Raw genomic sequence first — 15,852 nt, 5'->3', positions numbered from 1 at the left:
ACTGGACTGGCTGCCAAGCCTGGCATTAATTTTCCTTCCTAGCTTGCTAGGCCCATGAAGTAAACAGCCATGTGCATTCCTTACTCTATATTTAACAGCTGCAGTCTGTGCTGGGGGCAACTGCAACAGAGGGGAACCTTTGTAGCTTCCCAAATTCACAGCTTGTGAGGGTGGGAGTGGGGGAAGCTTCCTGCAGGGAGAAGAGGGATTTCTCTCCTTGCCGGTATTTGCAAAGCAGGTTGCGTTAAAGAGAGACTGCAATGCCAGCATCCCAGCCACGGTCCAGGGCCAGAGACAGGAACAATGTCCTCAACAGGGCTGAGTTCCTCTCCCTGAATCAGCCCCTGAAGGGGAGCCAGGAGGGCAGGAGCTCCAGCAGGAAGCAGAGTGGCCAGGCTGGGGCAGCTGGTGGCCAGGGCAGCGGCCCCAAGGAGCGGCGGCAGTCGCAGCAGCTGCCCGAGGAGGATTGCATGCAGCTCAACCCCTCCTTCAAGGGAATCGCCTTCAACTCGCTGCTGGCCATCGACATCTGCATGTCCAAGAGGCTGGGGGTGTGTGCCAGCAGAGCCTCCTCCTGGGGAGGCGCCCGCTCCATGATCAACCTGCTGGGGATAACGGGGCACGGCATCCCCTGGATCGCGGGCACGCTCATCTGCCTGGTGAAGAGCAGCACGCTGGCAGGACAGGAGGTCCTCATGAACCTGCTGCTAGGTGAGTGCCAAACCTCCCTCCCTGCTGGGAAAGCCCAGCCCTGGTCACAAGGGACAGCAGAGCTGGGACTCCTCCTCTGGCTGCTCCCAGCATCAGAAGTGGTTGGGAAGCAGGGAGTGACCTTTAGGTCACTTTAGGGTGGATGCTGCACTTGTTGGTCCTCTTAGTCCCCCTCTTAGTCCCAGATGCTGTGGGTGATGGGGTCACAAGAAGGTGTCTAAGAGGGATGGAGCTGGGGGCAGCCATGGAGCAGGGGCAGGCCCTGGTCCTGCATGGGGCAGTCAGACCAGGGGAGTGTCTGTGGTGGGAGGGTGGATGCCAGCACTGATGTCTTTTATTTAACCTGTGGTCATCTGCTTTGGAGTCTGATAGGTGGGGAAAACATAAAAGTATTAGTCTTTAATAACTGGCTACATCCTGAGGATGTATCCCCTTGCCACCCTCTTGACCAGACCCTGGCTCCATGTGATGGAGTCCTGTCACCTTCCCTGCTGCAGTTTGCTCTCACATCCTCCTTCCCTAGGGTGCCTTCCTCGCTGCTGTCCCCGTTTCCATGTGCTAATTTGACCCAGAGGCTGTGCAGACAGGCTGGGATGCCTCTGGCTCTCTGCTAGTCCTCCCTTGCATGGTGGTGGTCAGTGTCCCTGTTTCTGGAGACTGGGATGTGTTGAAGGGTTTGGCTTCTCCACTGATGTCCCACCAGGGCCAGGATGAGCTCTAGCTGTGACTTGCCTTAGATCTTGGCCCCAGCTTGCCCAGGCCATGCATACCTGAGGACCTTGCTCTTCTTGCTCTTCTCCCTTTGGCACAGGGGCCAGTTATCCTATTTTTCCTTGTGACTAATTACCCTCTCCTCTGGCTGTGACCCACTCTGGTGTTTCACCCTCCCTAAAAACTCAACAATTCCACTTTTGATTGGTAGGAGAAATTGAAAACATTGGATTTAGACACTTTCTTCTCAGAGAGCATTTTGAAAGGCTGTAGGGACACTTTTTTTCACAGGCACCACAGGAAAGGGACGTCCTGTCTGCATGGGCTGACTGTGACGTGATACAGCTCAGCAACGTGGCCCCAGTTTTGTTGAATTTTTTTTTTTTTTCACAAGTCCATCCTTCAGAGAAGGTGAAGACTGAGCTGGACTGGTTTGAAAAGCACAGTGGTAGCTGCCTTTTCTGCCCTGTGCCTTTGGAGGAGACTGTCCTCGTGCTGTGCCATCTCACGGGGAAGGAGCCAGAATAGCAGCAGCGTGATGCAGAGCTCAGAGTTCCTGAGGGGCTCCTGGGGGTCAGCCCCTCCTGGGAAGAGAGGATCCCTTTAAAAGGGCACGAGGATGAAATAGGAGGTGACCAACAGTGAGTTTCCAGATGTCTCTTGAGCCAAGAGCCTCTGTTGGGGTTGGAGTTTGAAAACCGACCGCTTTGATTGTGAAATATTTGAGGTCCTTGCAAAGAGATAATTACCCTTTTGGCTTAAAAACAGGGAAGGTATTCTCACCCTTCTGTTGCCATATGAGGAGGCCAAATGCAGAGCCACCTCAGGGTCATGTTCTAACTCTGTGGAGTGGTGGTGGGGAGAGTTCATCCCTGCCTCACTCCTCTCATCTCCAGGTCTCCTGAGCTCCAACGTGGTGCCCAGGGACAAGCTGTGGGCTCTGGGGTCTTACATCCCTGCCCAGACAGACACTGCCACCCCTCCTGTCCCCCTGCCCAGAAAGGAAATGGTTGATTGGTGTGAAGGACCAGTTCCATAGGTCTGGCAGCCTCTGAAAAGGCAGCACTGACTGGTGACACTGGCCAAGGTGCCCTCAGAGCTTCTGCAGCAGGACTTGTGCCACCCCACAGAGCAGATCTCTGCTGTGAGTGGCCTTGGGCTGATATTTAAGATTGCAGTCAGAAACTGTGAGTATCTGGGCAGCTGCTGCCATGATATCTGCTCTGCTGGTGGGGAAGGGGCCTGCAGGGAGCCTGGGGCTGCTGGACCTCAACAAGTCCCAAGAAAAGTGGGGTCTTGTGTAGGCAGGAAGGTCATGGCAGCACTGCTGCATCGGGCATCCCTCTTGCTGCTGCTTTCCTGTGTGTCAAATCCACCAGGATGTGGTGAAAAACCCTCCTGGATAGGCACAGGTCAATGAGAGGGGAATCTCCAGGTACTTCCCTGCTGGAAGAGGGAAGTTGGGAAGTTGGGGTGTGTGTGGCTCCCCTTCCATACCTCCCCAGGCTCTGCTCCCTTCCCCTGGCTTGCTGAGGGTTTGGTACATCAAGCAGAATTTCTGATGCAGTCTCTGGGCAGGGAGCCAGCCCATCACAGAGCACTTGTTTAGGATTTGCAATCAGGCTTCCAAGGCGAGGAGACTGCTGAAATGGGACTGGGAACCTGGCAGGAGCACCACTGCAGATGCAGGAGGAGCTCCAGGGGCTTTGCCAACACATGTGGGAGCATTTAGGGTCAGGGGGTCTGACCCTGGGATGCTCCATCCATCCCCACTGCAGATGCTGATTAGCAACCCCAAGCAATGTTTTCCCTCCGTGTTTGTCATCTGTGATGGAATTTATTGATTCCCCTTCTCACAGTAATCTTTCCCAGCAAATGCCAAACAGCCAGAGAAGCACACACAGGCTCTTACTGAAAAGATTGTAGAAACCAGATATCTGTGCCCACTGTAAAAATCCCTCTGCCAGGACATGCTTTCAGGAAGATTGTCTCAGCATCACCAGCCCTGGTTGAGTAAGTCAGGGAGAAGGTCCACAACCCCTTGGCTAAATTGAGAAAATCATAGCTCAGGAAATCCCCCAATTATAAAGTTGATTTTATTTGTCTGCCAGTGTTGGGACTTTTAGGACCATGCAAGCTTTTCTCTGCAATCACAAGGGTTTCATGATAACTGAGGTGCTTAGAAAATAATTTAAACTTTGCAATTGGGCTTTCAGGGAGAAAGCAGTTATAAAACTTTCAGTAAAATACCCAGATCTGCTTCAGAACCAGACACAAATTCCATTAAACCCTGGGGGCAGCAGCACCTCAGTTCCTGGTTCTGATCCATCTGGTGAGGACGTGGATCCAAATTTAGTGATTCATTGACTGTAAAGCCAGCAAAGAACATTTGGATCATTGATCTAACCCACGGCAAAATACAGGCTGTAGCACATCCCTTAATTTATTCCTGTTCAATTTGTTGAGGGAAAAAACCCAAACACTCAATCTGATGTACAGTTACAAGTGAGGGTGAACTTGTCAGAGCCATTTCTGTATTACTGCAGTGGTAGGGATTCTCACAAGTGCTTTTAGCTGGACTCTTCCCTTCATTGCATCTCCATACCCTTCTCTCTCCAGCTCTTTCAGCCATTCAGTATTTTGGATAGTGCTCAAGTAATTTCCTCACCTCCTATTTATTAAGTTAAACAGATTGATCTCGTTAAACTGATGGTCTTTGCAGATCCAGGCACCTTCTCACTGCAGTGGAGATGGAATTTGGTCACTGGGGATGGGATATGGTTGCCCACCCAAAGTGAGGCCCCTCTTTTGTGTTTACAGCCAAACCACGGCTCTGTTTGGTTATTTTCTTTGGGAGGTGCCTGCTTGGGTCATCCTTGCACATCAAATTGTGTTTGTGCTTAGTTTGGAGTGCCAGTAACTGGTTCTGCTGTGGTCATGGCTCTCTGGAACAGGTAGGAGAGAAAGCCCCTGTGCTCTTTGCTGGCTGTGACTCTGCTCCCAGTGCCATCTCCAGCTGGCTCTGCATCCCTTGGAGGGGCAGGATGGCTCTGTGGTGCTGTCACTAAGCATTTATCCCATTAAGTACAGCACTGCCTGAGGGCATGGATGTATCATCCAGCAGTGTCAGGCTGGGGATGGGTGACTGCCACAGGAGGGAAGGAGGGAGCCCAGGGCTGCTTCTCCACTCCTGGAGGACAGCAAGGAGGAAGTTCTTGCTCTGTCCAGCCTTCTTGCTGAATACTGACACTCTGACCAGGAACCAAGCCTTGATATTCTGAAGTACAGTCCCTGCAGTGCCCTTAAGAAAGAAAATTACAAATACATATATATGGTCAGAGCTCTCAGGTCCCATCCTGGCAGCTTCTAAGCAAGACCAGATTTGCAAGAAATTGGTGGATTAGGAAGGAAAGAGAGGAAGAAATGTCTTCACCAAGCCCCTGGAGACCTCAGTGACCCTGTTCTAACAACACAGACGTGCTTCAGGTATTGTCGTGCTGCTCTTTGGAGGATGTGTGATGAAAATCCAGACAGCACAGCCCATTGCTGGTAAAGGTCAGGGGGTAGATGAAATGCCCAGGCAGTGCAGACAGTGATCCTGTCAGCCTCAGGGCAGCCCAGACCCAGCAGAGGCTGGGGAGCTGCATGGCAGATGGATCAGTCTGTATGCAGCACAGCTTGCTCAGCACAGAGCCCCAGAGATGGTTTGGGGCCAGATGTGTCTGTGTTTTCCCCTTTCATTCTTCCACTGTGAGAGCTGTGATTTTCTGGGCCAGGCAGGGCAGAGGACATTCCATCAGGGATGGGTAGAGCAGTTTGGGAGCTGGTGCCCTGTGGAACCATCCCTCCTTGGACAGCCTGGCACATGGAGGGGGCTCAGCCTCTGTCCCACCCTCCTCCCAGCCCTGCCAGTGCCCACCAAGGTCTCACTGAGCCAGCAGCACATCTGCCCAGTGAGGTGGAAACATTTAAATGCCAAATAACCCAACATGAGTGACCCATGGAAGGTGCCAGGCAGAGGGAACAATGCAGATGCCCACCCCCTGCATCCAGCATTTGGGGAGCCTGGTCCAGCCTGGCATTAAACGTTCCTCTTCATCACTCCAGGCTGCTAATCTGCCTCTGTTCTGCCCAGATACAGCCGCTCAAGTCCGTGGTGCTTTGGTGGGTGCCGTGCTCAGCCTTCATCCCTTCACAGCTGATGAGCTCAGGCATCTCTGAGCAGCCAGCACTGCCCAGCTCCCCCTGCTTCCCTGCCCCCTTCCTGCACAGGAGCGTGTCCTGCTCGGATAAAGGACACAGATAAGGATAAAGGGCAGGGGGTGACAGGCTGGGATCATCTGGGGCAGGCACGGGGCATTTCCAGGGACCCCTGGTGTGATCAGCCCCTCGGTGCCCTCCAATCTCAGCTCCTGGGGATGCTGGGGGTGCTGGGAATGCTGGGGGTGCTGGGGGTGCTGGGGGTGCTGGGAATGCTGGGGGTGCTGGGGGTGCTGGGGGTGCTGGGGATGCTGGGGATGCTGGGGGTGCTGGAGGTGCTGGGGATGATCAGGATGATCGGGATGCTGGGGGTGCTGGGGATGCTGGGGATGATCAGGATGATCGGGATGCTGGGGGTGCTGGGGGTGCTGGGAGTGCTCGGGATGATCAGGATGATCAGGATGCTGGGGGTGCTGGGGATGCTGGGGGTGCTGGGGGTGCTGGGGATACTGAGAGCCCATCAGCGTGCAACCCCTGGGGAATGTGCAGCGAGCTGGAATCCAGCCCTCGCACAGCAAACAGCGGAACGTTCCCCTGAATGCAGAGCGAAAGAGAAAAGTGCGAGGGCTGCTGAATGGGAAGAGGGGGAATAAACATGGGAAATGAGTCATCCGTGTGTCTGTCACTCCGGGAACAACTTCCCATTGCCCCTGCCTGCAGCTGAGAGGGGACAGGAGTGTTTGACAGGCAGGCTCTGCCCGGAGGGACAGCCCGGGACACTGTTGGGCTCTAACACGCCCTGACAGCAGCAGTGGCTGGAGGAGGAAGGTGCGGACTGAGGTGAGATTTTGGGAGGAGCAGCAGGCAGGGGGAACCCACAGGGGCTCCTGCTCCGGGTCTGGATTGGTGGAGGGTGGGGTGGGAAAGGGCGATCAGATGAATTCTCCTTTTTTCCTCCACTTTGAGGAAACCTCCATGATTTAACCTGGAGCAGGGAACCATCAGAACCATTTCCATCTGTACAGGGATGTGGCAGGTGTGATGTGGGTCCACACTGTGAGGTGTGATGGTTGGAGACCCTCTGAGTATCACAGAACCAGACCCTTTTTAAAATTTTATTTTTGTTCTTTTCCAGTTTGCCTCTCTGAAAGCAGTGGGGTGTAACTCCAAGCAGCAAGGAGCCCAGCCTTTGTGGGGACCTGCTGGTGCTCAGCCCAAGGCACGTGTTTTCCTCCAGCTCATCCCATACAGTGCTGCTGGTGCTGCTGGTGCTGCTGGTGTGGTTCTGGGGTGTGCTGATGGTACCTGTGCTGCTGCCATGGGGTACAGGAGCATTTCAAGCTGTCAGAACCCATCTGGGAGGCAGATGAGCCATCCTTGGGGCTGCTCAGCCCCTTTTCCCCAGCAGCACGAGCCCTTTTCACTCTGCTCCCCCTCTTGCCTGCATCTCCCCCAGTGAAGCAGCCCTGCTCAGTATTTGATGCTGAGTACAAATTTCCCAGCTGCCAGGGCACAGTGTTTCCAAGGGGAGAGCTCCAGGCAGCCTGTGTTTGCACTCAGGGCTGCTTCTAATCATCTAGAATATAGCAAAGCTATTTTTAGTTGTTGTGGGTTTTTATTTTAATTAATTGCACAATTCCTCTTTCCACCATTTTATCACCTCCCCATGACCGCTTACCCCATGCTGATGCTTGTTCAGCCAAAAAATACACCCCCTCCAAACACCAGAGTGCCTGATTCATTGGCTCTTCAATGTGTCATGCCATCTGTGCTTTTTGTCAGCTCTTCCACCCAATAGTGCCACATTTGGGGAGCAGAATGGAATGGAGGGGTTAATTTCCAGAGTGGACCTCTTCCAGCTGCTGCTGGCTCTACTGGAGAGAGGGTGAAGATTCTTTTGAAACCTGCATCTTTCATTAATGTCAACGAGATAAGGCTGCAAACAGCTCATTTTCCAGGTCAGGGAGCCCAATGCCTGCAGGAGATTTGGGAAGTTCAGAAGGAGCAGGAGGGGGCACGCAAGTAAAAAGAAAAATGGGGGAAAAAATTATGAATTCTAATTATAGAGCTAAAGAAGCTGTTTCCTGGGACTGGTTTGTCCAGAGTTCACTACTGGGTGAGGAAATCTGGGCAATACAGACCTTGAAAGCCTCACAGCTGCAGTGGGGAGCACATGCACCTCCAGCAAGGTGGGTTTGAAGCTCAGGCAGTGAGGTGTCACCAGTTTGGCTCTGCTCTGTGCACAGCTTGTCTGAGGAACATTGGGACCCTCCTGAGCTCATGGAATGGGCTCACTCCTCATTCCTGGGCATTTTCCTCTCCCTGTGTGCTCAGCTGTGGTTCTGGGGGCTGAGTGCAGCCTGTGACTGTTTCAGGTCCCAAGCTCCAGGCTGGGCTCTGGAGAGCAGCCTTGTCTCATCCAAGCAGCCCCATGTGTGTGAAGGCACGTGGATCTGCAGGAGCAGATCAGGCCAAGGGCTTTTTTGGCTTTCTCCTCTTTTCCTCCCCCCCCCTGCCTCTAGAACTGCACCCAGGTTGTTTTTCAGCTGGTTTTGATATCATGTTTATATAAACATCCCAGCTGGAATCTGCTGCCATCCCTGGAGACACTGCCTGGCTCCAACCTGGAGCAGACCGTGTCCCCAAGGGTGCTCTCACCATCCTCTGCCTCTTCCAGCCATAAGGGACCACCCTGGGGACAGGAAGGATCTTATGGTGGCAGGGGACATCCAAATGTGTTGATTATCTTAAATCCAAGCTTTGGGGTTTGGTTTGGTTCTGCTGACAATTCAGTTCAGGTTTATCCTTGTGCCTTGCCTGCACAGGGCTCCTCTCTGCTCACCTCTCTGCTCCTAATGGGCTCCTAAATTTTGGTGGTAGGAGCAAGGCAGATAATTGTTTTCCTTTCCTTATTAATAGATAAAAAATGCCTGCCCAGGGGGCTCACTTTCAGCTCATTTACTGTGCATCTGATGCCAGATGTTGGCTTTTTACAATACCAAGGTGATCTCTGATGCTAAAATTGTCACAGGCAAGACAAGACTTGCTCTTTGGTTTTGTGTTTTAAGGAAGTTTTAGATGTTAATGTAGGATTTGGGGATTGGATGGTTTTGCATTGGAAATCTGAAGGATTTTTTTCCCTTAACACCAGATCAACAGGGAAATTCTGATATTTTTCACAAAAATGTGAAAGAAGGAAGAATGGGCAAGAGATAATCCTACTTTTGCTCTTAAACTCAACACTACCTGGATTTTACATCCAGTGATGCCTCTGCTTTAAACCCAGTGCTGTCTGGCTCTGTGGGGAAAAGCATGATGGAAAAAACGCTTCATATTAAAATTTCTTGATCCTCTCATCTCAGCCTCAGTCAGATGGCACTCTGCCATCCCTGCTGTGCTTTTGACAGCCCCGAGGGTCCCCAGAGATGCAGGCTGGTGCATCAGCTGCAGGCTCCTTTCCTTGGGCTCTCCTGGGGCTGTTTGCTCCAGCCTCCAGCCAGGTCAGCCTGCAGGATCTGCAGGGCTCTGTACCAGGGAAGGTCAGAGCCAAGGTGGTGCTGCTGGATTGCAGGTGCAAGGCTCAGGGGCTTGGGTTCAACAGCAGGGACAGTCCCCAGTGCACAGACACCCACCTGCAGCTGGGACACTGTGATAAAATTAACCCCTTACCTGCCTGGTGCTGTGCTCATGCAAGGAGGGAGGGATTGGTGTGCATTAGGGGCAGGAAGGAAGGGAGCCAAGGTCCAAGCTGGTATGTAGTCATGGCATTGAAAGGAATAGGGCTGGGGATGGGGCTGCTGGGCAGTACCTGAAGGATGGCCTGTGGCACTGTCTGTATCTGTTCCTGAAGGATGGCCTGTGGCACTCTCTGTATGTGTTCCTGGAGGATGGGCAATGGCACTGAGGGATGGGCTGTGGCACTGAGGGATGGGCTGTGGCACTGAGGGGTGGGCTGTGGCACTGAGGGATGGGTTGTGGCACTGAGGGATGGGCTGTGGCACTGAGGATGGGCTGTGGCACTGAGGATGGGCTGTGGTGGCACTGAAGGATGGGCTGTGGCACTGAGGATGGGCTGTGGCACTGAGGATAGGCTGTGGCACTGAGGATGGGCTGTGGCACTGAGGGATGGGTTGTGGCACTGAGGATGGGCTGTGACACTGAGGGATGTGTTATGGCACTGAGGGATGGGCTGTGGCACTGAGGGATGGGTTGTGGCACTGAGGGATGGGCTGTGGCACTGGAGGATGGGTTATGGCACTGAGGGATGGGTTGTGGCACTGAGGATGGGCTGTGGCACTGAGGGATGGGCTGTGACACTGGAGGATGGGCTGTGGCACTGAGGGATGGGCTGTGGCACTGAGGGATGGGTTGTGGCACTGAGGGATGGGCTGTGACACTGGAGGATGGGCTGTGGCACTGAGGATGGGCTGTGGCACTGAGGATGGGCTGTGGCACTGAGGGATGGGTTGTGGCACTGAGGATGGGCTGTGGCACTGAGGGATGGGTTGTGGCACTGAGGGATGGGTTGTGGCACTGAGGATGGGCTGTGGCACTGAGGATGGGCTGTGGCACTGAGGGATGGGCTGTGGCACTGGAGGATGGGCTGTGGCACTGAGGGATGGGCTGTGACACTGAGGATGGGCTGTGGCACTGAGGGATGGGCTGTGACACTGGAGGATGGGCTGTGGCACTGAGGATGGGCTGTGGCACTGAGGGATGGGCTGTGGCACTGGAGGATGGGTTATGGCACTGAGGGATGTGTTATGGCACTGAGGGATGGGCTGTGGCACTGAGGGATGTGTTATGGCACTGAGGGATGGGCTGTGGCACTGCAGGATGGGCTGTGGCACTGAGGGATGGGCTGTGGCACTGAGGGATGGGTTATGGCACTGAGGGATGGGCTGTGGCACTGAGGGATGGGCTGTGGCACTGAGGGATGGGTTATGGCACTGAGGGATGGGCTGTGGCACTGAGGATGGGCTGTGGCACTGAGGGATGTGTTATGGCACTGAGGGATGGGCTGTGGCACTGAGGATGGCCTGTGGCACTGAGGGATGGGTTATGGCACTGAGGATGGGCTGTGGCACTGGAGGATGGGTTATGGCACTGAGGGATGGGCTGTGGCACTGAGGATGGGTTATGGCACTGAGGGATGGGTTATGGCACTGAGGGATGTGTTATGGCACTGAGGGATGGGCTGTGGCACTGAGGGATGGGTTGTGGCACTGAGGGATGGGTTATGGCACTGAGGATGGGCTGTGGCACTGAGGGATGGGCTGTGGCACTGAGGGATGGGTTATGGCACTGAGGATGGGCTGTGGCACTGAGGGATGGGCTGTGGCACTGAGGATGGGCTGTGGCACTGAGGGATGGGCTGTGGCACTGAGGATGGCCTGTGGCACTGTCTGTGCCTGTTCCTGGAGGATGGACAGTGGCAGCACCAGCAGCAGTGCTGGCTGCTGATTCACCCTGCCAGAGCCAGCAGCAGCAGCAGAGGGAAGGGGAGCAGCAGAGACCCAGAGATGGGAGAGGGCAGTGGGACCCCCCCCACGCCCCTTGGCTGGCTGCTGGGGCTGTTTCATGAAGAAATCTCCATGAAGGGAAGGGAAAGTGCAAGGGAAAGTGGAAGAAGAAGCACCAGACAGGGGATCTTTGGTGGTTTTTTCCTTTTAACGGTAAATTAAGCCCTGGTTTTAATGCTGTCATGCCTTCTGATCTTGAAATGTGGGCAAACGAGGCTTTTTGCTTTCTGTGCATCATTTGATGAAAATCAAAGCTAGCAGTACTGAAGGCCCATTTTATTCATCTTCTGAATGAAAGGATTATTAAAACTGCTCTTTGGCTTGTTCTCCATGCCCTCCATGCACACATGCCTGCATCCCTCAAGTTGCCCTGACATCACCTTTGACCATAAACAAATATTGCCAATGCCAAATCCTGATGAGCAATGGTGAACACCACTCATTGCTAAAGCACATGGCACTGGTGCTACTGATCTATGGGCAGGTTTGGGGGGAATGATCTCTAGGGAATTTATTTAACACCGTGGAGGAGACACTGGGATCAGTTGGGGTGCTCAGACTCATTCCAGAGCTCTGGCTGTGCTTCTCAGCAATGCAATAGGTGCTGACTTCAGCAGAGCAGCTTGGGCCAGAGTTTTCTCTTGGCAGCTCTGGTGCATCATCTCTCTGATGCCTCTGGGTTCCCGAGAATTTGATGAGTCTGGGTTCCTGAGGGAGCATCGTGGAGCTTGAGTTTCACACAGTTCTCATCCAGGGTGAGATGGGGCTGGTGGGAAATGCAGCTGATGAGTCTGAAAATCATCTCCTGCACTTTGCTGGATCAGTGCTGCTGGGGGGGGGGTCACTAAGTGGGGTAAGGAATTGGGCTGGGGGTGATTTAGGAAGCCCAGATGAGCAGAGCTCTGCATAGCAGGGCAGCCCTGTAATGGTCAGCCAGGCCTGGGCTGCCAGCATTTGACCTTAACTGGAGCCAGGGTGAGTGGCTGCTCCAGGGCTCCCCAGCCTGTGTCTGAAATCCCTCCCTCCCTTTCTCCCCCTGGCTGGCCCATCAAAAAAAAAAAAAAAAAAAAAAAAAAAAAAAAAAAAAAAAAAAAAGAAGAAAAAAAAAATCAGCAAATTCCAGACAACCATTCTGCTGAGTGTGGGCGTCCTGGTGGGCTGCAGACCTCCCCCTGTTCTCTCCCTGCTGCCAGTCACATCCAGCAGGAGCTGGGCAGTCCCTGGTTGTCCTTGTTCTCCTAAACCCATTGCTACTGCTCCAGACCCAGTGGTGTGAGCAGCCTCCTTGCAGCCCCTTGCCACCTGCACCTTTGTTCAGGTGCCACTCATGAGCCTCTGCTCTGTGTCAATCTCCTGCTTTTTGTGTCTACCCTGGATTCCTGCTTCTGTCCATGCCAGGGAGGAGCTGGTACCCAGATCTTTTCCTCTGCTCCATCTGCCCTCCACAGCTCTGAGACCTTTGGGCAGAAGGTCCAGGGAGGTCCTGCTGTCCCACTTCCCCATGCAAGATGCTGTGTAGATGTGGGAGAAAAGCAGTCTCCTGTAAGGAGAGGGTTTGTCCAGGATAAATCCCAGCCCTTTCCCAAAGCAGTGCTGGGGGCTGGGGGTGGCACACAGGGAAGGTGGGCGAGCAGAGCTGCTGTGACAGCTCCTCACTTCCCAGCTCCTGCAGGTGCTGAGCAGGCAGGTGGAGCTGCCTCCCGTGTGCTGTCTCATTTCCCATCCCCACCACCACCACACTCCCATCCATGCTCCTGAAGCCTTGTCAGCTCTCAAGGAATGGTCTGCACCAGGCCTGGGAACCAAACAGCTGGCCCCTGGCATTCCTGCCAAGGGAGCAGGCTGTGCTCGTGATGGCAGATATGTCCTTGTCATTGCTGCAGGGAGCTGAAATCAGCACTCTGACTAATTAGGAGGGTTGGGGAAAAGCAGATGAGGGGATTAGAGAGAAATAAAATTGATGCTAGGAAATAGAAATGACAGTACCTGTCGGCTGGGACGAAGCTGGTGGGCTGAAGAGGAGGCTGATGTGGGTGAGTGCTGATGGGTTTCACTGCTGGAGCTGTAAAGGAGGAAAGGTGGTTTGGTGTGAGAGCTGCAGGTGCCTGTGCCATCACAAGGCTGGGATTGCTGGGGCTGGGAGGTGTGGCACCCCCAATTGCACAGGGAAGGGGCTGTGTGGGGTGACTGGCAGGGAGCAGGAGGTGAGCAGGAACAAATGGCTCGTGGGTGTTTGATGCTTTGGCAAAGGAAGAAGGGTGGGTGGGGGATATCTAGAAGGATGTTGCCCACCCTCCAACACACCATGGTGCTGTTTCTAACACAGGAGCACATTTTTCTTTCTTGTGTGGCATTCCCCTTGGCTCACTGGGTCCTAATGCTCCTTTCTTAGTGAAATTGGTCAGCGTGGTGTGAAATCTGTCAGCATGGTGTGTGATCCCCTGGCTGCTGTGGGCAGGAGGAGGTGGTGGGCTTGGGAGAGAACAAGGGACAACACTAGAAAGTGCTGAGGAGCACCTTTCCTCCAGCAGCATGGTCACCCTGGCCCAGACACCAGGCAGGGACATTGCTGTGTGAAGTTTTTAAAGCACAGGGTGGAGGCAGCAACAGGAACACCCACAGTGGTGGTTTGAGGGCCAAAAGTTTCAATTTTAGCTTTGCCAGTTGCTCTCTTCCTCCCCAGGTGGGTCCCTCGCCTCTGCGGTTTGGGGTTCTCCTCTGTCACATGGTGACAAAAGTACTAATCAAAAGTGGTATCTGCCTCCTCTGTGGGCAAACTGGGAGGATTAATCAACATTTGGGTGGAGACCTGAGGATGGGAAACTTGCGTGCAGCCGCACCGTGGACATCAGTCCAGAACCAACCCCCAATTTATATTTAAAGACAATGACAATGTTACACCTTGAAAATTGCCCTCAGCTCTTCTGTCTGTCACTGTTCCCTCTCTGCAGCCTTGCTCCTGGACATCATGATTGTGGCCGGGCTGCAGAAGCTGGCCAAGAGGAAGGGTCCCTACGACATCACCCCCGGCCTGTTGGACTACCTGACCATGGACACGTACGCCTTCCCCGCCGGCCACGCCAGCAGGGTGGCCATGCTCTCCAAGTTCTTCCTCAACCACCTGGTGCTGGCCATCCCCCTGCGCGTGCTGCTGGTGCTCTGGGCGCTCTGCGTGGGGCTCTCGCGCGTCATGATCGGCCGGCACCACATCACCGACGTGCTCTCGGGCTTCGCCTTCGGCTACCTGCAGTTCAGGCTGGTGGAGTTGATATGGATGTCTTCCAACACGTGCCAGATGTTGATATCCATCTGGTGAGCGTGGAGGATTTGGGAACTAGGAGATACTTTGAGTCAGCTCTCCCTCTCGCGGTGTTTTCTACGTGTTGGTTGTTGGAAGCTGTTGTAACTTCCATGAGTTGTGGTGGTTTTTAATGTCGCTTCCTCACCTTTTAAAAAAAAAAAAAAAAAAAAGTTTCTTGTAATGGATTGGGTTTTAGCAATCAAGGGCCATACCTGTGTTTTGGCCGTATTCTCAAGCTGTGTTTGGACAGCAGCCTAATTAAGCTTTACAGGAGAGAGAAATGAGCTCCATGTCTGCCTTCTTTAGGTGGTTCACCTTGATATGTCCTCAGGATGGGCAGTGCCTGAGAGCTTCCTGAGAACACATTCGTGAACTTTTTAGAGGATAAATTATTTTGGCCACAGTGCTTTTTTTTTTTTTTTTTTTCTTTTTGTAAGCCCAGCAGTTGTGTCTTGTACATAGTCAGGATGCTGCTGGTGCTTTACAGATAATAAATAATCATAAAAATCCTGCCCTGTTTGGTTCTTATCATGAGGGAGGGGAGAAAACGAGCCCAGTGTGGCATTGAGATGCACATTCAGCATGGAGCAGGTCCTGCAGCCTTGCTGCCCAAGGGGATGCAAACTTTTGTTTTGGGTGGGTTGGGCCTAGATGGGTGCTCAGGACAGTGGAGGAAAATCTGTTCTGTGAAGGTGTGTGAGGAGTTTTTGGTCTGGTAAGGGACACAAAATGCCCAGACATGGTGCTGTTTCTTCCCATTATTGACAAGTGACCTCCTTGAATCCTGGTGGATCCTTTGCTCAACGTGCTGTCTCTGAAATGGATCTCCCCTCACAACTGCCATAAGAAAATCCCATGTTTTGAACAGAATTTGCCAGTTCTCTGTGATTCAGTTGTCTCTAGAAGACAGTTTGATGTTTGGCAGGTGATGGATACTATAGCTGACTGAATGAGTCCTGCAGAATGGAAGGATCCTGTCATCCCTGTCCTCCTCTGGATCCCAAGTGAGAAAAATACACCTGGCTTGCAGGTTCAGGGAGGAGTCAGCTGGATCCTGTGCTGTCATCTCTCCCTGCACATTGGAAAGCCTCTTCCTACAGGGGCTGGTGAGAAGAAGACATTCAGCTAATGACTTTTGCAAGCTGCTGACATTTGTTGCTCTTTGATGATTAATATGAAAAGAAGCTGAACAGAAAATCTATCCCTGGCGTGCATCTACAGCTGGGATGTCAGCACAGAGCCCTGGGAGCTGCCCTGCTGGGGAGGGCATCCCTGTCCTTCCAACAGCAGCCTCCCATGGAGCTCAGCTAGGAGCTGTGCCCTGGGAAGGGCTGTCACTGAGCCTGTTGGGGAAGGGCAGGCTCAGGGCTGTCCTGGAGGCTGGAGCAGCAGCAGGGGTGGTGGGTG

The 15,852-nt window shown here is 53.4% G+C and overlaps 1 protein-coding gene across 1 annotated transcript; it reads left to right on the top strand.

Moving 5' to 3' along the window:
* PLPP7 (phospholipid phosphatase 7 (inactive)) lies at window positions 1-14,955 on the top strand. The gene is made up of 2 exons (XM_079324312.1): window positions 1-711; window positions 14,096-14,955. Exons 1-2 carry the CDS (start codon window positions 261-263, stop codon window positions 14,458-14,460), a joined length of 816 nt encoding a protein of 271 aa, XP_079180438.1. The 5' UTR covers window positions 1-260; the 3' UTR covers window positions 14,461-14,955.
* The last annotated feature ends 897 nt before the right edge of the window (window positions 14,956-15,852 follow it).

Source organism: Erithacus rubecula, assembly GCF_903797595.1.
Source record: "Erithacus rubecula genome assembly, chromosome: 21".
Classification (NCBI taxonomy): Eukaryota; Metazoa; Chordata; class Aves; order Passeriformes; family Muscicapidae; genus Erithacus; species Erithacus rubecula.
This window is presented reverse-complemented; position numbering and strand designations above follow the sequence as displayed.